At 38.1% G+C, this 24,802-nt stretch overlaps 1 protein-coding gene, 2 non-coding genes and 1 pseudogene across 4 annotated transcripts; 1 reads left to right on the top strand and 3 right to left on the bottom strand.

Moving 5' to 3' along the window:
- Nucleotides 1-500: 500 nt before the first annotated feature.
- TERB2 (telomere repeat binding bouquet formation protein 2) lies at nt 501-24,488 on the bottom strand. Of its 2 annotated transcripts, XR_010151356.1 has the most exons (8): nt 24,360-24,473; nt 24,165-24,246; nt 22,647-22,786; nt 19,562-19,623; nt 15,221-15,306; nt 8,470-8,591; nt 7,540-7,628; nt 2,238-2,989 (listed from the first exon to the last, which is right to left on the bottom strand). XR_010151356.1 is itself a non-coding variant. In XM_024349189.3 (7 exons), the coding sequence occupies exons 1-7, from the start codon at nt 24,421-24,423 to the stop codon at nt 2,850-2,852; spliced, it is 663 nt and encodes a 220-aa protein (XP_024204957.1). In that variant the 5' UTR covers nt 24,424-24,488; the 3' UTR covers nt 501-2,849. The 2 variants fall into 2 exon arrangements, 1 of the variants encoding a protein (XP_024204957.1); XM_024349189.3 differs by lacking the exon at nt 8,470-8,591 and having other exon boundaries at nt 501-2,989; nt 24,360-24,488.
- On the bottom strand, nt 7,834-7,937 carry LOC112205820 (U6 spliceosomal RNA). The gene has a single exon (XR_002939903.1). It is a non-coding gene; the product is annotated as a U6 spliceosomal RNA (small nuclear RNA).
- Nucleotides 10,415-11,439, top strand: LOC104002293 (5-azacytidine-induced protein 2-like; annotated as a pseudogene).
- LOC112205813 (U6 spliceosomal RNA) lies at nt 18,208-18,310 on the bottom strand. Its single transcript, XR_002939896.2, has one exon. It is a non-coding gene; the product is annotated as a U6 spliceosomal RNA (small nuclear RNA).
- Nucleotides 24,489-24,802: the final 314 nt, after the last annotated feature.

Genomic DNA, 24,802 nt, shown 5'->3' with positions numbered 1-24,802 from the left:
AAATTTCTTTTAGTCTTCAAAACTCAACTTCTTGATTTGTTGATCATTTCTATTGTAAGTTTGTTTCCTGTTTGATTAATTTCTTTTATCTCTACTACAATTCCATATTATTTCCTGCAACCTCCACCTCCCAGGTTCAAGGGATTCTCCTGCCTCAGCCTCCTGAGTAGCTGGGATTACAGGCACGTGCCACCATGCCCAGCTAATTTTTGTATTTTTAGTAGAGACGGGATTTCACCTTGTTGGCCAGGATGGTCTCAATCTCCTGACCTCATGATCTGCCCACCTTGGCCTCCCAAAGTGCTGGGATTACAGGCCTGAGCCACCGCGCACGGCCAGAGAACATTTTTTATAAGGATATTCAGAGGCAATATCCATCAGCTACATTAAAGCAAATTTTTAAAAAAGGTTACATGAGCAGTAACTAAGATCATATTGCTTTTCACTTCCCTTAAGACAATAAACTTAAAACTAGTTCAACTTTGCTTATTTTATTTTTTCATATGCTTCTAATTCCTGGAAGGCTTATGTTATCACTGATTTTATTGTGCCTGACAATATTTCAAGGATATAGGTTACATTTTGCTTTTTTATATACATCTAAAGATATAATCACTTTGGGAAACAAACCTAAAAAACTGTTTCATTATAATTTTTAATTTACACATGCATAATATATCAGAAAAATACTGGATACTCTCTTTCAAGAAATTCCAACATACACAACTTGGTGTAAATTTACTTAATCCTCTTAGTCATTAATTTAAGATTTACAGACAGGCTTGGTTTCTATACAAGAAACAATCAATGGTATGTAACTATGATAAAGTATTCAGGAGAAATGTGTTTCAGGGAAAGATAATTAACATTTAAGGTTTTTGTTTTTTCTGTTTTTTGTGTAATTTACAAGATCTGAAGGGCTTAACCACAGATGTGAATATAAATAAGGAAAAGTTATCATATGGAAAAATATAATTCTCAAATGCTGATGCCAAAAGTAGCGTTAAAATTTTGTCTTATGAAATTTGAGTCAGGGGAGAAGGGCCAGGGCCAGGGCCCACATATACCCAAATGGTCCAAGCACTAAAAAAAAGTGTGAATTTTCTTCAGATAATTCTACAGCTGGTATTCACTTGCTTGGAAGAAGTACAGTTCTAAGATGATAGCTTCACAAATAACACTGTCATTTATAAGTCACAAAAATGTAATAAACCAATCAGACTGTATATAACATGGCCATATGAATAAAGATAACAAACTGCCTTCTTGAAATCACTACAACTCAATACTAATGAAACTGTCTAGGGTCGATGGTCTTGTAGTCTGAGGTGTTATCTGAGCTCATTGTTTCACAACCAAGAAAATTAAGGAGCCTGGACACAAGGGTGAGGTTGGAGCAAAACTTTTATAAGCAAAAGAAAGAAAGCTCTCCACAGTGGAGAAGGGACCCGAGTGGGCTGCTGTTTTTACAGTTGAATCCAAAAGCTTTTATGTGAAACTCCCCTCAACTCTGTAGCTGTTTGTGTAACTTCCCTTATCTATGAAGCTGTGTATGTAACTCTCCTTATCTGTGTATGTCTTGGGTAAACACAAAGTGCAGCTTCTCTTGTTTGTGTAACTGTGGGTCTGTTTTAGGCAAGCCCCTCACCTCCCTGTGCAAGTTCCCACGGAGCCCACCATGTAAATGCCTGAAAAGGGGAGGAATTTTTTTCCTGAGAGCCTGCTAATCACACAAAGAACAAAGACTCTATGCTGGGCCTTGCCTTCTTATCAGTGCAGCTGCCATTTGGTTTTTCCCCGGGCTGCTCTATTTATGCCTGTAGCTGTGATTTTTTCAGGCTCTTTCTCAGAGGACTAGCCTTAGTGGTCTGCCTAACTGATTTTTCCTTTTCTTCTCCCTCACTATTTCAGCTTATTTAAAAGACAAGCATGTTGGCTTGTTTCTGGGTCTGCTTTGCGGATCTGCAGTTGTATTGTACCTGGCACAGAAGCTACAGCATATGCTATTTGGGAGAGTGGGGAAGCACTTGCCTAGAAAATCAACAGGGTTGTGTTCCAATTCTGTTTTGGCCCCCAGTTAATCCCCCTAAGTAAGACATCTTCTCAAGGTCCTTATTTCCTCATTAAAAACAATAAGTGAACTGGACTCGTTCTTTAAGTTCCTTTCTAGAACTGTGATTCTAAGGTGACTTGCAGGTTCATCTAACAAGACATAACACTCATAGTCTGTTTATGTTGAGTCACTTTTGAGATATTTATTATCAGAAACCATCCAACATGAAATATGAATTATTAAAATGTTTTTCTCCATGTTTCAAACCAGAAACAGTAATTCAGAATTCAACTAGCATCCTAATTTTTAAAATCAAAATAAGATGACCAGATTAATAAAACTTAGCATTCACAGTATTCAATCTAGAAAAAAATATAATTAATAGAATGTTAAAGCCAAAAGAACATTTGGAAGACAGAAAGACAGAGAGAAGGGGAGGAGAAAAGAGAGAGAGAAAAGAGAAAGCAAGAAAGAGAAAGAGAGAAAGAGGAGGAAGAGGAGGATTGAGAGATGGAGAGTTTGAGATTGAGACTTCTTATGAAATATATTTTAACGGCAATTACTCATTAACAACTGCGCATTGAGAATATTTGAACATGTTGTTAAAAGCTAGGGGAAAAAATGTCAAAACACAGAACCAAAATGATTCTGTATTTCCTAAAGATATACTTTGAGAAACAGAAAAATTATTTCCCATTTCACTATCCCCCAGTACCAAAAGGGAGCATTTTATGCTATGCACATCTGTATAATATTTTATAGAAAATAAATGCCAAGGTATTTACAATTTAATTTACTATTTCCTCTTCAATTTGTTTTTTATAGCAGACATATTAATTTCATTTTGAACATGATATGCCAAATATCCTGAGGTTCCAGGAATGAAGTCATGTAGCTCCCCAAGGAATTTCTTCATGGCATCAATTGATATATAACCTACAAAATAAAATTTTAAAAAAGATATATACTTCAAACCCGCTCATACTATTTGCTTTTCAGTGTCTTTGATTTATTAGAGTTAAGACTTCTAAAGAATGTTTTTAGAAAAGAAGTAAGAAGAAGAAATAATACCAGTGAGAAGATTCTCCATGAAACCTTATAATTATCTGGGAACACCTCCTCTTCCCCTCCCACAACTTTCTGCCACCTTTTAAAAGATTAAAAGGTGGATTAAAGCCGCTTTGACTATTGAGATTGTGATGTCTAGGTTAGGGCTAGGACATAAAAGAACTTAGATCAAAATAACTGGGAAGTGTATCTAGCTTAGACGGTAATCACTTAGAACTATCCATCCAACTAGCTACTAACAGTGCAAACAGTTCATCTTCCCTGTTCCAGCAGGCAACACTTTCCTGCACTGCTAACACTGGAATAGGATTCTTTTAACAAAAAAAATTAATGAAAAATCGATGTTATTGCTCAGTCAACAAAGATAATGGGTGAGAGTAATTTTGATGTCAATTAGTTATCCAAAACAGATATGAGTCATATAAAAAAAACACTGCCTAGAATGGAGACAGCTTAAGGACTCTATGACTAAGCAATATTAACTTGATATCAATTGCTTACTATTTAAATGATTACATTTTATGTGTAACACAAGTGTTTGTGGCTTTTACTAAAATTGAAATCTAATTTAAAAATAAATATTGTGCGAAAAAAATTCTGGTAGAGCTCAAGGATGACTGAATTTAGAACACCATACCATCAAGATCAACAGGATATCCATGCATATTGTTTAATCATTTTTAATAAAAATAATAAATTCAGAGTTAATAAATTAACTATCAATCCAAGCACATAAAATTGACTAATCTTTAAAGATATTTTAATCATGGTCATTTACTTTAGGAGCTCTTGAAGCACTATTACTATACTCTATGAGTTCATAATCTTTGCCTAATGGCTATGTATCTGTGTAAAATAAACTAGTGCAGAAAAATATCACTATTAGTGTTTAGTTAATTGCACATATACACTGTGTGAAACCTCTGAAGATGTGTGAGGATAGGAATTTAAAAATTACTACATTAGTAAAAAATATTCCTGTAAGTATAAGAAGGATAGGACATTTATGGCATCAGAAATAGATTATTGTAGCATTTTTGAATAGTTAAGGACTTTAGGCTGAAATGGACAGAAACCTAATTTAAACTAACTTAAACAAAAGGGGAGTTTACTGGAAGGACATTGCCATATCATCCGAGCTGTGAGGAAGGCAGGCATATTGCTGGGACTCAGAGTTAATTAGAACCAGCTATGATTGCTCTCACCAGTCTGAAGTTTTTAGGGTTTTTTTTTCTGGGGTGTGTGTGTGTGTGTGTGTGTGTGTGTGTGTGTGTGTGTGTTTTGACAGGGTCTTATTTTGTTGCCCATGCTGGAGTGCAATGGCACTATCACACCTCACTGCAGCCTTGGTCTCAAGTTTTTCTCTATGTATTAGCCTCATTTTCCTTTTTGGAGGCAAGTTGGCTTTCTTTTCATGGTAGAAAATACGGCCAATGACAGCTCCTAAGTTTTACATCTTAGAGTTTTGATCACCTAAATGAGAATGACTTGATTTGCTATGTTCCACATCTAAAAATCCAGAAGAAGATCTGCAATTAGCCCGGTTCAAATCAGGCATTCACTCTCAAAGCAAATGTTGAGGGTGGGGAGCAAGCTCATGTTTTAAAAAATGTCTGTTCCTGTGTTATCCAGATAAATTGGGAGGGAGAAGGGAATTCCTAAGAAAGGCACTCCTGGTGGACAATCCCACATGCATCTGTGATAGCCAGCCACCCAGTGGCCCCAACTGATCCCCACCTCCTGATATTCACAGTCCACTATGATTTTGTACTTGGTTTGATCTGTATAACCATTGGCATATGACAGAAGTGATGCAATGTCACTTCTGAGAGTCGGATGTGAAAAAGACTATGGCTTTTTTTCTTGGGCATGCTCTTTCTTATTCTTGGATTTTTCACTCTGAGGGAAGCAAACTACCTACCATGCTGTGGATGGTCCTTATGGAGAGGCCCATTTGGTGAAGAGTTGAAGCCTTTGGCCAAAATCCAGCAAGGACCCAACACCTGCCAGTAACCACTTGAATGAGGTTTGAAGTGGATTTTCCAGTCCCAGTTGTGCCTTGGAATGACTGCACTCCAGCTGACAACTTGACTGCAACCTTACAAAAAGCTGTGAGACAGAAGTATCCAGCTAGGATACTCCTGGATTTCTGACCTTAGAAACTGAAATAATAAATGTTCACTGGGTCAGGTGCGGTGGCTCGTACCTGGAATCCCAGCACTTTGGGAGGCCAAGGCAGGAGGATTGCTTGAGCCCAGGAGTTCGAGACCAGCCTGGGCAACACAGTGAGACCTCATCTCTATAATAAATAAATAAATAAATGTTCATTGTTTTAAGCTGCTAAGTTTCAGAGCACTTTGATTTACATCAATAAATAACTAATACAGCATCTACTATAGATTTCCAAACTTTTAATTATCAGAACCTTTTGATTTGAAAATTGTTGCCAGCAAAGTATTTACAATTATTAGTAATTGCTTTCTTACTCTTATTAATCACATATGTAACTGTCAATCAGAACTTCTTATCATGGGTGATAATAAGTGATATTTGAGAAAATTTAATTCCAGTCAAAAGCTGAAAACAAAACAAAAACTCTTTTGATGATTTAGGGGATATTTGGCAATGTCTAGGGACATTTTTGGTTGTCACAACTGGGGGAGAGATGGGTGATGCTATTGGTATCTAGTGGGCAGAGGCCAAGGTAAATATGCTATAATGCACAGGACTGACACTCACCTACCCTCGCCCAAACAAAGAATTATCTGGCCTAAAATGCCAGTAGCGCCAAAACTGAGAAACGCTGTTCTAGGCTATTGCCCCAACTTGTATTTTCTATAACTAAAGACCACAATTAATTCTATTTTCAGAAATTTAATAGTCAATGTGTTGAACCCAACCCATTCCAAAGAAGAGATAGTGAAGTTTTAGTCACAAAAATTGATACCACAGCCTAAATTAGAACTCTTAGTCACTAAATGTTTAATTAACACAAGCTGATTTCTTCCAACAAGAAGTTATTCCTTCCTGTGCAAGCAGATGTGCATGATAAAAAAAGAGAAGTACTTGTCATTTCACATCAAAATTAAAAACAAATACATTATCTCTAAAAATGAAGATTTCTTCCAAGAAATTGCTATTATTTAATGCAGAAATACAAAAAAGGAAATTTATTCAATTGAGCAAATAAAAAGATTAAAAATTTTTACTTTAGTTCTACCAATAAAATTCACAACAGAGTATTACCACAGGTTGAAATTATACTTTTAAAATTCTGACTAATTTTTTAATAGTTTTTTAAAATTTGTTTTTGTGTTACACTGTTATGTCTTTTTGAACAATCAGACTGTTTCTTTATCCAGCAATAATACAAAAAGCAGCACTGTTACATGTCCAAATGTAGGTATATGTCCTTATGTATGGCTGATTTTAATATTTATCATTTCTCTCTTAAATATATTAATAAGTGTTTGGTAAGTCCAAATGAACAGGGATAGTAATATGGCAAGACATCTAGGATCTAGGAAACTGTGGACTAGCTGCAAGAGGTAGTTTTAACATTGCTAAATAAAGAGAAAATGATAAATATACAAATTATTTTTTAAATAAGCTTTCAAAAACCCATACTTTAAAAATTGCTCTTTTAAAAGCAATTTTTAAAAAAATCTCTATTTTTAAAATTGTTATCAATGACTCCACTGAATACCACTCAGATCAAAGTATCTAAATATCCATCTCATTCAACACAATTGAAATCCCAATGGCCACTTTTCAGTTGGTTCCCTTGGTTCTACCCTCTCAATGTCAGCCGTGGTTAGTTGTCTTCTCTTTATGTACAGCACTAGGATAGGAAACCCAGATAAGGAGTCCATGGACATCTGCGTAATCCATGTATAGGCTTCTGGGCATCTGTGAGCCTTTTAAAATTATATGTAAAGTTTGTGTGTTATGTTTTTGTTTGGTTTTTAAAATATTTATATATTTGATATTGAATGGAATGGCAGTGTGTGTGTTATGTTTCTATGTGTGTATGCTAAGGAAAGGGGCCTATGTTTCATCAGATTCTCAAAAGAAACTCTGATTGGAGCTGTTCATATAATTTATCTTCCAAACTGGGACACTTGAGAATTAAAAACTAATGCCAGAACAACAGCATAAACTGGGACTGTCTCATGTAAATAGGGACATGTGGTCACCCTACCTTGATACCATTGTTTTAGCACAGAAAATTTAAAAGCATATTCCTGGGTCAATTCTGCAGGTAATTTATTCAATATTTAAGTGATGTGTCCTCCATTACCAGGCTTACTAGAGAAGGCTCTACTCTCTAGGTATCTGAAGTACAACAGCTTTATTCAACACAATATTCCCTTGTTTCTTTCCTACCTGAGTTTAGTCTAAATTTTATTTTAAACTACCTGTTACCATGTTGTTAACTGGGTAATTCTGTAGAGGGAAGTACATCTGCTTTTCTACAACTGGAGTTCTTATAAAATGCTTTTCTGGGCTGTAAAATAAAGCATACAGAAAGTCACACATACATAGCATTTATATGTCTATATGTATTACATTTATATTAAAGTATATTTATAAATAAATATTTATAATACATATTTACATTTACTATAGTATATTACACCACATATGTATATATTTGGATTTGTTTTACAAGTGAGAACTTATTCCAGGCAATATATATAGTGATTTTTAAAAAATATATAGAATGCTTCACAAATTTGCATGTCATCCTTGCGCAGGGGCCATGCTAACCTCTGAATAGTTCCAGTTTTGGTATATGTGCTGTCAAAGTGAGCACATATATAGTAATTTAATTGCTCTTTGATCAGACTTCAGTCTTAATGGGTGAAAATGTTAATTATGAACTTCTTTTGTGCTTTTAAGTAATATAAAGACCCATATAGATATTCTAGTGTTCTTAGCCACTTCACAAAACAAGTATTTGAGTCTATAGAGTCCTGGGTCTTTTTCTCAATATCCCTGAAAGTACAATAATGCAATACTATATATTTAGACAAAATACACATATACATATACAATATTAAATCTGCCAAAAGAAAAGCATAGTAGATTCTATTTTAAATGATCACAACATTTTTGTTAGTATTCAAATAATTGGGCCTCTATTAACTAGTATTTCCATAGTTTACTATAACAAATAAAAACTGATGTCTAGGCGAGGCGCAGTGTCTCACACCTGTAAATCCAGCACTTTGGGAGGCCGAGGCAGGTGGATCACCTGAGGTCAGGAGTTTGAGACCAGCCTGGCTAACATGATGAAAGCCCATCTCTACTAAAAATACAAATCAGCTGGGTGTGGTGGCACGCACCTGTAATCCCAGCTACTCGGAAGGTTGAGGCAGGAGAATTGCTTGAACCCAGGAGGCAGAGGTTGCAGTGAGCCAAGGTCGTACCACTGCACTCCAGCTTGGGCAACAGAGCGAGACTCCACCTCAAAAAAAAAAACAATTGATGTTCTAATTATACAATTGTAAAATCTAAAAAAAATTATATTCTTATTTTTAAAAGCTAAAAGGTGGCCAGGAACAGTGGTTCACGCCTATAATCCCAGCATTTTGGGAGACAGAGGTGGGTGGATCACTTAAGGTCAGGAGTTTGAGACCACCCTGGCCAACATGGTGAAACACTGTCTCTACTAAAAATACAAAAATTAGCCAGGTGTGGTGGCAGGCAGCTGTAATCCCAGCTATTCGGGAGGCTGAGGCAAGAGAATTGCTTGAACCTGGGAGGTGGAGGTTGCAGTGAGCTGAGATGGCGCCACTGAACTCCAGCCTAGGTGACAGAGCCAGACTCTGTCTCAAAAAAAAAAAAAAAAGCTAAAAGGATCTCAACTAAAAGATCCTATTTTCATTCATGTCGTTTTGAACAGTCACTATTCAAAAATGACAATGTTTACTATACTTAGACCACATATAACTAACAATATAATTGTATAAAAATAAAAACCTCAATAATTAAAAATTGGAGTCATCCTTAAATTTATTATTTTCCTAAAAATCTAGAAGTACACTGAGTAATAGCAAAGGCTTTATTTTCCATTTTTAAGGCCTGGTGCAGTAGTTCACGCCTGTAATCCCAGCACTTCGGGAGGCTGAGGCGGGTGGATCACCTGAGGTCAGGAGTTCACAACCGGCCTGGCCAACATGGTGAAACCCTGTCTCTAATAAAAATACAAAAAAATAGCCAGGCGTGGTGGCACATGCCTGTAATCCCAGCTACTCAGGAGGCTGAAGCAGGAGAATCACTTGAACCTGGGAGGCAGAGGTTGCAGTGAGCCGAGATCGCGCCATTGCACTCCAGCCTGGGCAACAAGAGCGAAACTCTGTCTCAAAAAAAAAAAAAAAAAAAGCTTCTATTTCATTTAAACTCTCCCAAAAGAAACTCTACTCATCAGGATGAGGTCCTACAAATAAAGCAAAATTGTGTTCCCAGAAAAGTCAGGGACCACCCACTATTTAATTCTGGCCAAACAATAAGAGATAAAGGGAAAAAAGGGGGGGGGGGATGAAAAGGAAGAGATATTGTGAAAGAAGGAATACTTTCATTATTTTATTTTACTATTTTTTTTTTTGGAGGACAGAGTCTTGCTCTGTCACCCAGGCTGGAGTGCAGTGGCACGGTCTCGGCTTACTACAAGCTCAGGCCTCCCAGGTTCAGGCCATTTTCCTGCCTCAGCCTCCCAAGTAGCTGGGACTACAGGCACCCGCCACCACACCTGGCTAATTTTTTGTATTTTTAGTAGACACGGGGTTTAACTGTGTTTGCCAGGATGGTCTCGATCTCCTGACCTCGTGATCCGCCTACCTGGGCCTCCCAAAGTGCTGGGATTACAGGAGTGAGCCACCGCACCCAGCTGGAATACTTTCATTATTAACAAATTATATGACTGTGCACCCTGAAGAGCCAAGAGAGAATTGATTAAAATATCCTTAGAATCTTAAGGAATTCCAAATGGGTAGATATAAGACCAATATCCTCATTTCAATAACTCAGAGTGGCTGCTTTCGCTGGTTAAGTGGAGGTATCTTCAGGGAAATCTGAACCCGTGGTGATCCCTGGCAACCCAATCTGTTTTTGGCTGTTTCTAAACATTAGGGAATGGAAACTCCATGGCGGCCCTAAGTAGCCTGGTTTCAGGCTCTCTTGGATGCACTGATAAAAGGTGATACCTGTATGCTAAATTATGAGAAAACCCCAGCAACTCCAGTTTCAACATATTGAGGAGATGCTTCTGTTGCTTCCCAATTTGCCCATATGAAGACATCAAAAAAGGACTTAAGGATTCAGAGAAAGAGAAATCTTATGTTAAAGAAAAGAATTAGATTTTTGGAAGAAAAGCTTATAGGAGCTCAATTAGATGAAGAAACAAGTTTTGTGGAATACCAACAAGTAAATAAGGCCTATTCTGTATATTGAAAGATTTGCATTGAGAGATGATTTAAAGAGCAAATTGGATAAAACGAGTAAACACAACTCTGAATCTTTAAAAGTATTGAATAAACAGATGCAATCTAAAGAAGGAGAACTCTAGCTAAGGACAGAGGTCGAAACTCAGCTGGTGATGAGGAATTTCAATCCACCTTCATCAAACTGGGAGGTGGAAAAGTTAAGCTGTGACCTGAAGATCCACGGTTTGGAACAAGAGTTGATGAGGAAAGAAGGTAACGATCTCAAAATAGAACTACTCAAAAACCAGACAAACCTATCTGTATGAGGAAGACAATCTTGAAGAGCAGAGATCTCTGAAGAGTAAGAACTTCAAGTGATAATACACAGAATGTATACTGGCAACTGAAGAGATAAATGTCTAATTTATATCTGGTGACTCAAGTGCTAGCTGAACTATTAAGAAAACTGGAAACCCCAACTGCAATCAAGAAAGCCTGCACCTCGGTAGGATGCATTGAAGACCCTTGGAAAGACAGCACAAAACTGCGCATGATGAATTTTACTGCAACATACACAAGACATCCCCTTCTCTCACCAAATGGCAAAGTTCTTTTTTATACTACATCTTCCCCTTTACCAGGAGATATAAAGGTTTTATCAGAGAAAGCAGTCCTCCAATCATGGACAGATAATGAGAGAGCCATTCCTAATGAGGGCACACACTCTTACGGCAGAAATTCTCTGGAAGATCATTTTGAGTATTCCCAATCCCTCCTGACTCAAGTGAGACAGCATTTAGGGAAATTAAAGTAAAATTTTGCCTTCTAACCAATGTGCCACTACTGCATTACTTGGATCAACATAATAAAAATTTCCTTTATAAGACTTAACTCTGAAGAGACTCATCATTTGATCAAAAGGACACTGTCAGTGGTTCTCTCAAGAAATTACTTAACAAACTAAACGTAGATTTTGATTAAAATTTTGTAGAGTTCTTTAGTATATGCGTTTGAACATACTATATGATATTATGTAGTTTATTTCCAGTATGAAAGAATACCCTCCAGCTCCATATTCTAAGAAACAGATATATGCTACTAATTTTTTTTTTTTTTGATACATGGCCTCACTCTTTCACCTTGGTTGAAGCACAGTGGAATGACCATAGATAGCTCACTGCAAACCTCAACTCCTGGGCTTAAGCAATCCTCCTGCCCCAGCCTCCCAAGTAGCTAGGACTACAGGAGTACACCACTACACCCAGTTAATTTTTTTTTTTTATCTTTTGTAGTGACTGGCTCTCTCTATGTTGCTCAGACTGGTCTTGAACTCCTGGCCTCAAGCTATCCTCATGGCTCAGCCTTCCAAAGTGCTGGGATTACAGGTGTGAGCCACCATGCCTGGCCGGCTACTATACTAATTAATAAATACCTTGGGCCCAGAAGTTCAAGACCAGCCTCAGCAATATAGTGAGATGCCATCTTGACAAAAAAAATTTAATTAGGCTGGGTGAATTGGGGCACACCTGTAATCCTAGCACTTTGGGAGGCCTAGGAGGGTGGATTGCTTGAGGCCAGGAGTTTGAGACCAGCCTGGCCAACATGGCAAAAACAAGTTTCTATTAAAAGTACCAAAAAAAATTGGCTAGGCGTGGTGGTACACAGCTGTAGTCCCAGCTACTCAGGAGGCTGAGGCACGAAAGTCGCTTGAACTCAGGAGGTGGAGGTTGCAGAAAATATAGTGAGCCAAGATTGTGCCACTGTACTCCAGCCTGGGTGACAGAGCGAGACCCTGTCTAATTAATTTTTTTAATTAGCCAGGCGTGGTGGCACACATCTGCGGTCCTAGCTACTCAGGAGGCTGAGGTGGGAGGATTGCCTGAACTCCTGGGAGTTCCAGGTTGCAGTGAGATATGATCATGCTACCTCACTGCAGCTTGGGTGACACAGCAAGATCCTGTCTCTCTCTCTCTCTCTCACACACAAATTAAGTAAATAAATAAGGTGTTTAAGATAGAAAAAAAACTCCTCTTTATACCATAATTTCCACATCCGATAATTTACATGAAGAAAACTATCAAAAAAGTAGAGCAAGATTTATTTTTAAAAAGATGTTCATGGAAGTGTCATAAAAGTAACAAATTCTAGGCCAGGTGTGGTGGCTCATGCCTGTAATCCTAGCGGCATTCTGGGAGGCTGAGGAGGGAGGATCTCTCACTTCAGCCTGGGAGGTTGAGGCTGCAGTGAACTGAAATCACGTCACTGCACTCCAGCCCTAGGGGTGAGAGTGAGCTTTTGTCTCAAAAAAAAAAAAAAGGTTAAACAAAATGAAATGCCATATGCTGCCATTACACATCATAATATCAAATAAGATTTTTCGGCCAGGCACGGGTGGTTTATGCCTGCAATCCCAGCACTTTGGGAGGCTGAAGCAGGTGGATCACTTGAGGCCAGGAATTTTAGACCAGCCTGGGCAACATGGCCAAACCCCGTCTCTACTAAAAATACAAACAATTAGCTGGTGTGGTGGGATGGCATGTGCCTGTAGTCCCAGCTGCTTGGGAGGCCAAGGCACAAGAATTGCTTGAACCCAGGAGGCAGATGTTGCAGTGAGCCGAGATCACGCCACTGCACTCCAGCCCGGGCAACAGAGTAAGATTCTGTCTCAATTAAAAACAAAATAAAAGTTATTACAGGAAAGGTTATTACTGGGAGAGGATTTGGGAGAAATTAGGATTTTATACTAATTCTGTACTGCCTGATTTTTCATACATCAAGTTTGTATGATGTAAAAAAAATCAACCTCCCTAGTACTATGCTAACAAATGCTTCAGCAGGTAAATTGAGGGTATATTTTATCTATGTTCACACTGCACCCTCTGGTGTTTCCACAAAGAAAAAGCTCTAAGTAGACACCTACCTAGGGTTTATTCATATCCTTTTTCCATTTCTGTTGTTTTTGGATTGGACATATTTTTCCCAGATTTCTAATACTTCTTTGTATATTAAGGAAATTAGCCCTTATGGGAGAAAAACTTGAAAAAATTATATAAATTACATCATTACTTTTTATTTTGAAGAAAGATAACTACTATTTGATCATTTATATTACAGCAGCTAAATACCAGACTGTAGGGTACCCCAGTCCCATCCTCCCCTCCCCCGATTCCACTCCTGGCTTTCTTTCTGTGTCCTGACCAAAAACCACAGAAGGCTTTGACTGCTCTGTGAGACAGCCCAGTGCAGGGTTTTCCCATCAGGCTTGAACTCAAACCAGGACCTTAAACATTTCCAGGCACTGATAAAGGTACCTAAGTTGCTGCTCAAAACACTGAAAGAAACTGGCCTCAGCCCTGAGCCAGATTCCTTAAACCCTCATATAAACTCCATACCCAGACCGCCTCACTGTGGATATACCTAGGTAGAACACCCCTTATATCTTGTCCATTGCAAGAATTGGTGCAATACTGTACAAGTTCCCTCAATAAATGCTTTAGACTGATTACTCTAGCTAGTGGTTCTTTCTTTAGAATCCCAACTGGCCCCAACTTGGGACAGTTTGGGGCACTCCGTTGTGGGGATTCCCCTGCCTCCACTTTTAGATTGACTCCGGCCACAGGTCTGGAGCGATAAAACAGACTTCTGAAGAACCAATGTTCCCTATGAATATTTGAAAACCAACTGAATTGGAAAATATGGAACTAGGACTAGATCATGTACAAGCCTGCAATGAGAAGGCCTCTTATAAACTGGTCCTAATACAATGGCAAGGCCATGTTTGTTTGTCTTTTTAAGTTAATTTCTTGTTTTTCTTTGAGACAGAGTATTGTTCTGTCACCCAGGCTAGAGTGCAGTGGCGTGATCACAGCTCACTGCGGTCTCAACCTCCTGGGCTCAAGCGGTCCTCCCACCTCAGCCTCCAAATAGCTAGGACTATAGGTATGTGCCACTATGCCCAGCTAGTATTTTAAATTTTTTATAGAGATGGGGTATCCCTATGCTGCCCAGACTGGTCTCAAATTCCTGGGCTCAAGCGGTCATCCGGCTTCAGCCTCCCTAAGTGCTGAGATTACAAGCATGTGCCACAATGCCCACATTTAATTTCTTAAACCAACGTAATATATTACAAGCAATTTGGAAAGAAGATGGGAAATCACTCACCACTTTTCATCCTAATAAAATTACTGCTAATATGTAGTGTATTTCCTTCCAAGTAAAAAATATATTTTAAGATTATTTTGTAGTTCATAAGCATGATGATGGGGTTTTCACACACAGATACCTATAATTTTTAAATAATTTATTAACTGCTATCATAACATACATAAAATCCTTGTCTCCTTTCTGCAGAGACAGTATAGTGTGCTACACTATGAGATAGTATAGTATTCTACATAGTAAATACCTGGTATAGTATTCAATGACTACCATTTAAATAATGGGCTCTGACTCAGTGCAAATCCTGCTTCTCCCGTACTTAATAAAGTTTATATGACTTTGGGGAAATTGCTTATCTTTCTAATCATAGATCTCTTTTTTTTTGTTTAATGGGAATGATTATAATGCTATCTATCTCATAGGAAAACTGAAAATTAAATGAGATAAGCACACAATCAGTGCTCACAGATTTCTACATTGAATTGAATATTAATGAAGTTTCTGAATTCAGTACCTTTTGGATAATTCTTTTTTGTGCTCTGTTGCTAGTTCACTGTTTTCCCTAAGGGTCTTTATTTCATTTGGTGTTACTTCATCATGCTGTGGATAGAAAAGTAAATCACATTTTAAAAAATCGTCATACCAGTGATCCAATCAGTAATGTTTTTAAAAAGGAAAAATAAACTGGAAATATATATCTCAAAAGCCATAAAAATATTTACACATTTAAGCCACTCAATCTAGCTGAGTGAAGAAAATTTACAAAATTTTTTCCACACACACATATAATTATACTATATATTTTTGGAGACACATAAAGAAGACCAGAATTTTAAATATACCAGCTGTGGTTATGTCAGATAAGTAAAACTTTGACTGATTTTATTCTCCTTTCAATTATTGAAATTTCCTCTAATGTGGTTATATTACTTTTTAGTCACAAAAATGAGGAAACAAAAAATCTTGCTACTGATTTAAACTTTCTTAAAATCCTTGACTTAAGGATTCCTGTGAGCTACAAATCAAAAATATAAAGTAAGCTGAACAAATTATATTTCTCCTTCAAAAGGACAGTGAAGTATTTGCTTCACTATATACGTAAAGACATATACGTAAAGATATAAAATAACTAAACGTATGTTAAGCTTTTTCTAAATATTCTGTGAAAGCAGCTTAGATACTGGTACCTATCATATAATCTATTTATTTTATATACCAGTAAGAGGTTTCTTTTTTTTTCCTTTTCTTTTTTTTTTTTTTTTTTTTTTTTTGAGACAGAGTCTTGCTCTGTCACCCAGGCTGGAGTACAGTGGCAAAATCTCGGCTCACTGCAACCTCCGCCTCCCAAGTTCAAGCAATTCTCCTGCCTCAGCCTCTCGAGTAGTTGAGATTACAGGCGCCAGCCACCACATCTGGCTAATTTCTTGTATTTTTAGTAGAGACGGGGTTTTGCCATGTTGCCCAGGCTGGTTTCGAACTCCCAAGCTCAGGCAATCGGCCCGCCCCAGCCTCCCAAAATGCCAGGATTACAGGCGCGAGTCACCGTGCCCAGCCACCATTAAGAAGTTTCTATATTTAAATAAAAACTTAAATCCACTCCAAACAATAGTAATGCTCCCCAGATTTATCCTAGTTATTGCCATTCAATGAATACCTTCCACGTATATATGCTATGGTTACATTATTATAATTGGCTAATACTCATATCAACCAATATTTTGAAAGAATTGACAAACTCTTTTATCATGTAATAATATAACTTCTAGAGTCAACGTCCATACAAGCATGTTTTAGTAATTTTTTAGTAGAAAAAACATTGGATTGGGTTAGAGCTGAGAAAATTTGGCTCCACTTTGCCAATGTGTACTAAAATGGGTCATTATATTTTCTTTACCTTAGTTTTCTCATGTATAAAGCTAAATGATGAAATTAATGATCTTTAAACTCTAAAGTTCTGCTAGAGTCAATAATTACCACCAAATAATAACCATTGCATTACTGCTCACGTTCCTGGAAACACTGTGAAAAGTCAAGGATTAGATATTTCAGTCCTTAGTACAACATACTATTACCTCCTAGACAAAAAAACTGAAAGAACTATTATTTTCAGATGATGATGCCTTGGGAAGAAAAAACACATTAATGACAGAAATATAAAATATGTAAGTTGATAGCCTGATTTTGGACATAATGTAAAGGTTTTCTATATGATATGGCTGTGGGTTTGAAGTTCAAAAAAATAAAAAATAAAAATGAAAGATTTTCTCCCTAACTCTTTATTGTGAAAAATTTCAAACTTACCAAAAAGTTAAAGAATAGTACAATAGACCAGGCGCAGTGACTCACGCCTGTAATCCCAGCACTTTGGGAGGCCAAGGCGGGTGGATCACAAGGTCAGGAGATTGAGACCATCCTGGCCAACATGGTGAAACCCCGTCTCTACTAAAAATACAAAAAGTACCTGGGTGTGGTGGCGGGTGCCTGTAATCCCAGCTACTCGGGAGGCTGAGGCACGAGAATCGCTCCAACCCAGGAGGTGGTGGTCGCAGTAAGCTGAGATCCCGCCACTTCACTCCACCCTGGCGACAGAACGAGGCTCTGTCTCAAAAAAAAAAAAAAAAAAAAAAAAAGAATAGTATAATAAATACCATATACCTTTCACCTAGATTCACAAAGTGTTAACATTTCCGACACCTTGAGTGCCTCCTCTCTCTTTTTATTTTTGTGGAACCACTTGAAAACATTTGCAGATATGACATTTCCACTCTCTAATACCTGGCATGTGTTTTCTAAAAATATACATTGTTTTATCTTTACAACACCACTATCACACTTAAGAAAATAAAATGTAATACAGTATCACCCATTATACAGTTCATTGTTAAATTTTCCCAATTGCTCTCCAAATGTCTTTTATACCTCTTTTTTATGTCTCTTCATCTACTATGCTCCTATTGCTTTTTTTGTATTTTATGACATTAACTGATGTTAGAGTCCAGGTCAGTTAATTGTCTTGTGGTATGGTCCATATTCTGGATTTGTCTGAATGTTAACTCATAATTAAATTCGGGTTAAATGTTTTGAACAAGAATACTACACAGATAATATTGTGTATTTATTATATCATATCAGACTGAACACAATGAAATGTTGCTCCAATATTGGTGAGGCTGTTTGCTAAGTTAGTTAAATGGTGCCTGCCAGATCGCTCCATTGTAAAGGTACACTGTTTAACTTTGTAACTAATAATCAATCTGTGGGTGATAATTTGAGATCATAGGTTTAGAATCCATTAATGACCTTATCTAAATCAATTATTAAATTGAGGGTTTTAAAAATGGTGATTTTTCTATTTTATCTTTCTTTCTATATTTACCAGCTGCTATTTTTGTAAAAGAAAATTTTCCTTATCCCACCCTTATCTTCCTTATTTTCTTCCTTCTTTCCTTTCTTCCTTCTGTCCTTCCTTTTTTCTTTATGTCTGCTTTTGGAGTATCATATACACGTATGGAATGCTTCACGAATTTGCGTGTCATCTTTGCACAGGGGCCATGCTAATCTCTGTATTGTTCCAATTTTAGTATGTGTGCTGCAAAGCAAGCACATGGATTCTTTTTACCTAACATATTATAATCCATTATTGTCATTATTAGTTTTAATGCTCAATTGTTCCCAAATTTGGCTATTACTTAAAGATTTTGAAGTTAAGTCAAAAGCATAAGTAAATCTGAGGCAGGATGGCAAAAGCTACAAAACAGCTATTTTTCCAGTATTACACACTTTTTTTCTTCTTGTTTTGGTTAATCAGGCAGCCCCCGAACCAGAATAGGTTCAGACAGACTCTTGTACACATTTATTGAGGGGTGTTATTCAAAACATTGAACAAACAGTACATCATAGGAATTCACCAATCAGAGTCTACACTGGCAGTCAAGAACTGGTAAATGGCAGGGCGCGGTGGCTCACGCCTGTAATCCCAGCACTTTGGGAGGCCGAGGCGGGCGGATCACGAGGTCAGGAGATTGAGACCATCCTGGCTAACATGGTGAAACCCTGTCTCTACTAAAAATACAAAAAAAAAAAAAAAAAAAAAAAAAGCCGGGCGTGGTGGCTGGCGCCTGTGGTCCCAGCTACTCTGGAGGCTGAGGCAGGAGAATGGCGTGAACCCGGGAGGCGGAGCTTGCAGTGAGCCGAGATCGCACCACCGCACTCCAGTCTAGGCGACAGAGGGAGACTCTGTCTCCAAAAAAAAAAAAAGAACTGGTAAATACTATGCACCTATTATTCTCTTCTTATTATAACAGAAGCAAATTTTCAAGTTTCTTATGGGAATAATTTTATTTATACAAAATAACCTCAATTTTACTAATGTACTACTATAAAACAATGTCGAACCAAGTAATATTCAATAACAGCATGCCCTTTAAATTTCTTAATCTGTGCTAGGCACAGTGGCTCACGCCTGTAATCCCAGCACTATGGGAGGTCAAGGTGGGCGGATCACTTGAGGGCCAGAGTTCGAGAACAGCCTGGCCAACATGGTGAAACCCCATCTCTACTAAAAATACAAAAATTAGCCGGGCGTGGTGGCACACGCCCATAATCCCAGCTACTTGGGAGGCTGAGGCAGGAGAATCGCTTGAACCCAGAAGGCAAAGGTTGCAGTGAGCCGAGATCGCGTTGCTACACTCCAGCCTGGGAGACAGAGTGAGACTCCGTCTCAAAATAAATAAATAAATCTCTTAATCTGACTCATTGATGCTAACATGTCACAAGTAAACATTTTAAAGATAACCTTGCTTTCAGAAAATGTTGAAGCTGTAGATGCTAATCAAGTACCTTAATTTACTCTTACCTTTTCTATCAGAAAATGTTGGTCTTGTTCCCAAATAAAACTACCAATTTTTCTTCTTATTTCTGTGGTGAGAAAAACAAATCAAATACTGTTTTGGTTTTTTTTTTTTTAAGAATCTTCTGAATTTTGCTTAAAGTCTGAAATTTCTAGGCCAGTGTTATTCTATTTGCAACAAAATCACATAACACACTTGTTATAATGCAGATTCCTATTGAATCAGATCATTGAGGAGGAGCTCTGGAATTTGCATTTCTAACAAACTCTCCAGATGATTCTAATACACTTTGCTAATCATTGTTGTAGACTTTTCCTGCTAGAATATATCTATATCTATATTTGTATCTCTATATACATTAGATGTGTGTGTATATATATATATATATATCATTGAGGTATGTTCATCCACTCTTCTTTTATATCTATATTTGTATCTACACATATATTAAATATACATCAATATCTGTATCTGTATCATTAGATATACATTAGATGTATATGTATATATGTATGTATAGATATACCTCTGCATTTATAGATATATATCTCTCTATATAATAATGCATATGTATCTATATAATGCATTAGATATATATTAGATGTATATCTAATGTCTATATAGCTATAGATATTGATACAGATACACATATATAGATATAGATATAAATGAAGGATGCGTTAACAATATGTCTAGTAAACATGGTAGTACAGGAATTCTACAATGGTCAGTATGTCAAAGGACAATGTCATCATCCAAACTCAATGATCTCAAAAGTTTTCACAGTAGTCAAAAGGACAAAAAAGGTAATATTACTCTAGACTTTTGCTGTCCAGTATGGCAGCCACTAGCTACATGTAGGTACTGAGCACTGGAAATGTGTAGTTAATCCAAATTGAGAGGTGCTGGAAGTATAAAATAAATACAGGATTTTGAAGATTTAGTATCAAAAACAGAATGTAGGGTATCTCAATTTTTATAGATTATATATTGAAATAATATTTTAGGTGTATTAGGTTAAATAAAATATATTTCTAAAATTAATTCTACTCACTTAATTATGTAATTAATTTTTTTAGAGAAGGGGGTCTCACTATGTTGCCCAGGCTGGAATGCAGTGGCTATTCACAGGGGTGATCATGGTGCACTGCAGCCTCAAATTCCTGGGTTCAAGGGATCCTCCCATCTCAGCCTCTAGAGTAGCTGGGATTACAGGTGCATGCCACCTCACCCAGTTATTTTTTATTCTTAGTAATGTGGCTACTAGAAAATGTAAAATTCATATGTGGCTCACATTTGCACCTCACACTTCTACTAGACAATAGGCAGATTAAAAAGGTATACTTTTAATTTTTTAAAAGAAGCATGTTTTCATTTAAAACAGATTTTTGAAAATTTAAATACATGTTAACATAAGATGCTAAACTCAAAGACAGAATAGGAGTGATAATTTAAAATCATTTAAGTAAATAGGAGTGATAAATTAAATCACAGCCATTCTACAATATAAGTTCCTTGAAGGTGGGTATTCACTGATTGGCACAAGTAGTTTTTAAAACAATTCCCCCATCCAGTCATTAATTGATTTATGTAACTACTTAGAACAATTTAGTGTTATTACTTATAAGTAGGTTTGACCAGGACATTGACTATGGAAGGAACCAAATCTCTGGGGTTTCTAATGGCTCTTTTATAGAAATAATTTTTAAGTTGTTTGTTTTCTTTTCTTTTTAATACTCTCCTCACTGGGAATATGTACTCAGCTTCGATCTGTCTTTCTGGAGATGAACACGTATCTACGATATGTATGATAACACGTATCTTGATATGTAGGCAAGCTACATATCAAGAATTGATATGCTTGCCACCTACATATCAAGAATTGAGTAATAATAAGAAACCTACCCATGGGGTAGTTAAAGTTAGCCCAGGCCAGGCGCAGTGGCTCATGCCTGTATTCCCAGCACTTTGGGGGGCTGAGGCGGGTGGATCACTTGAGGTCAGGAATTCAAGACCAGCCTGGCCAACTTGGTGAAACCCCATGTCTATTAAAAATATAAAAATTAGCCAGGTGTGGTGGTGGGTGCCTGTAGTCCCAGCTACTTAGGAGGCTGAGGCAGGAGAATCGCTTGAACCCAGGAGGTGGAGGTTGCAGCGAGCTGAGATCACACCATTGCACTCCAGCCTGGACGACAGAGTAAGACTCCATCTCAAAATAATAATAATAATAAAGTTAGCCCAGAAAAAATAGGCAGGATTTGGGTAGAAGAACGGTATAAGAAAGGGTGTTCCAAGCAGGGAAAACTAAAAGAACCAATCTCAGAAGCAGTTTATTTGCTTCCCCATCCTATTTCCTAGGGCTGCTGAAAAAATTGATGTGAAAGTGCTTTCAAATGTATTTTTAAAAATACAGATACATGGGTTTATTATCATAACCAATCTTTAAATATCAGAAGAAAAAATTAGAAAAATAATGAAGAGATTCAAAAGTAGCAAAGAACACATTTATTAAATGCTCACATCAGACACCTTAATACATTATCTTATTTTTAGAAATAATTTGAAATTATTAAAATAAATAGAGACAGGGTCTCACCATGTTACCCTGTTGCCCAGTCTAGTCTTGAACTCCTGGGCTCAAGTGATCCGCCCGCCTCAGTTTCCCAAACTGCTGGGATTACAGGCACGCCCTACCGCACCCGGCCTATTATCTCATTTTATCCTCAAAACAACTTAAGAAAGTAACTTGCTAAATGATCACAAAACTAGTAAGCATTAGATTGTAGCCTGTGAAGGCAAGATCTGCATCTGTTTTATTCTCCACGGAATCCCCAGCACCTACCCAGGTTGAAACCTGGCACACAGGAAGAGCTCAATGAATGTATGAATAAACAATACATAAACAAAGTCAGGATATACACCCAAGGCAATCTGATCCAAAGTCCATGCTTTTTCCACTTATGTTAAATAGATACAAAATTCAAAAATATGTGATTGAGAACAAAATAAGTACAGTTGAATTTGGCTGTTTAACAGAGATTAGCCAGATTTGGCTGTCTGACAGGGATTGGCTGAATGATCTTTGCTAACCTTTTTGCAGGCACGCAGGAGGAAGAATGAAATGACCCAAAGCCACCGAGTTTTTTATTTCGGCATTAGCTACTGCAGAGAGATAGTAGGCATGAAAAACTGTAGCATTATCTTCTATGTAATCAAGACTCTGATATATTCTAGGAGAAAGAAAGGAAATATTTTAGGTTATGAAAGAAACAAGAATGTATTTAACCTTTCAAAAGAATAAATAAATAACTGGAAGTAGGGAGACGATTACATTGAAGCATACATGTATGCTGTCCTTTTCTGGCAAGGAAGGAAAAACATATGGCATAAGATACTACTTTCTGGGGGCCTATATCTGGCACATCTCAGCTTTACAGGGTTGGTTAATCATCATATGAATTAGGAAACTTGATCTAAAACGGTCGTGTTCACTGGGCATCAACAGTGGACTGAGCTAGCGGCCTATGGGGCTTATCCATGGTCATTGCTATAAAGAGGGATCAATTAATCCTGAGGTGAGGAGTGTGCATGCAATCAGAGAAAGCTTCACATATAGAAAGCAACATCTTTTCTATAGGTGGAGATAAGAAGAGCATTACAAGAAAAAGGCATGCATGAACAATAATGGCAGTTCGGGTTGACTGGGCTACGGAAGGCATGAGAAAAACTGGGAAATAAACAAGGCAGGCACAGCCACGATCTAAATCTGTAGGAAATCAGCAGCGGGGGGGTGGGGGCGGGAGTGGGGAAATGAGGGTGGTAGGGCCCTGATCTGATGTCTGGTTTGTAAACGAAATCTGACAGCCATGCGAAGGAGGATCTCAGGGAACAGATTCGAGGCACAGTAACGGCTTAGGAAGTTACTCTGATAGTCCCGGCGAAAACGGAATTAAGGTGCTACTAAGTTAGTGTCAGTGAGGATGAAGAACAATTACAGGGATCTAATTCATGGTATTCGGCCACTGACTGATTCATGGCGTAGGGTTGTTATTCAAAGTTTTGGAGAACACAGGCCCTGGCGCAGGTATGAGGGGAAATGACAAGATTTGATTTAGACATTGAGTATGAGGGGCCTTCAAGGCGCTACATGTGGGTGTAGAAGAGGCAGCTGGAAACACACACTTGGAATTCAGGAAGAGGCCCGAGGACCAGGGAGAAGCCTGTGACACTGCAGCAGAAAGGAAAGGAGGTTGTCTATTTCTTTCCCTCAAATCTAGGACTGAAAACTTGCCCGTTTCCAGTCTCACCCTATCGTCAATATTATTTTTTTTTTATTTTATTGTATTTTATTATTTTATTTATTTATTTTTTTGAGATGGAATCTTGCTCTGTCACCCAGGCTGGAGTGCAGTGGTGCGATCTTGGCTCACTGCAACCTCCGCCTCCCGAGTTCAAGCGATTCTCCTGCTTCAGTCTTCCCAGTAGCTGGGATTGTAGGTGTCCGCCACCGCGCCCAGCCTCATCAGTATTTATTAGTGGACTGCAACTTCCATCCCTAACTCCCGGCTCATCCTAACATAAGAGGCACTGCCAGGTCGCCCTCAGTACCTCAGCGTGTCTGGGTGCGAGGCATCACAGCTGAACAAGAAGTCGGCGGCTCGCGGGTCACTGATCGTTCCCCCTTCAGCCACTGTGGAGGTAAGAGCACAGGGTGAACCTATCAAGCACCCTGGACCCAAAGCATCAGAGAGAGCAGGATGCTCCCCTTACCACCTAACCCGCTGCTTCCACTCAGCTTCCTACCCCAGAATTGCCTCAGATCCTGGCTAACGCTGCCGCAAAACCAACCGCGCTGCCCTTGAAACATGGCGTCGCCAAGCCTGCGGAGATGAGAGAGAGGGGGCCGCAGAGCTGAGATCCCTGATTGGTTCCAGGTCCAAAGCCAAGCTCGATGATTGGTTCTCAAGAGGAATGGCCGGGAAAGGCCTGAGGCCCTCAGATGAGGGACAGTCGCTACCAGACTGAGCTGACTGGTTCTCGGGATCACTTAGGGGCCTCTCAGCCTTCCCCTGATAAGAGGAGGGCGGCAACTCGAGTTGGTGAGGGTTTTTTGTTTGGTTGGTTGATTTTGTTTTAAATTTTGAGGTGGGGAGTTTTAAACCCTAAATATTAATAAAGTTACCATGCTTTATGTTTACAGGCATAGGGCAGATTCTGCAGTATCAAGTATTATTTTTGAAGCAAAA

The sequence above is a fragment of the Pan troglodytes genome, chromosome 16, assembly GCF_028858775.2.
Source record: "Pan troglodytes isolate AG18354 chromosome 16, NHGRI_mPanTro3-v2.0_pri, whole genome shotgun sequence".
Classification (NCBI taxonomy): Eukaryota; Metazoa; Chordata; class Mammalia; order Primates; family Hominidae; genus Pan; species Pan troglodytes.
Note: the sequence above shows the minus strand (reverse complement) of the source record. Positions and strands in the feature narration are given on the sequence as shown.

What these genes read in the sequence shown, in the direction of transcription:
- TERB2 (XM_024349189.3), bottom strand. Translation starts at nt 24,423, where the DNA reads ATGTTTCAAGGGCAGCGCGGTTGGTTTTGCGGCAGCGTTAGCCAGGAT. An exon ending in GGATCTGAGGCAATTCTGGG is followed by an intron (nt 24,247 to 24,359) that starts GTAGGAAGCTGA and finishes TTACCTCCACAG; the next exon opens with TGGCTGAAGGGGGAACGATC. An exon ending in AGTTAACAACATGGTAACAG is followed by an intron (nt 2,990 to 7,539) that starts GTAGTTTAAAAT and finishes TTTATTTTGTAG; the next exon opens with GTTATATATCAATTGATGCC.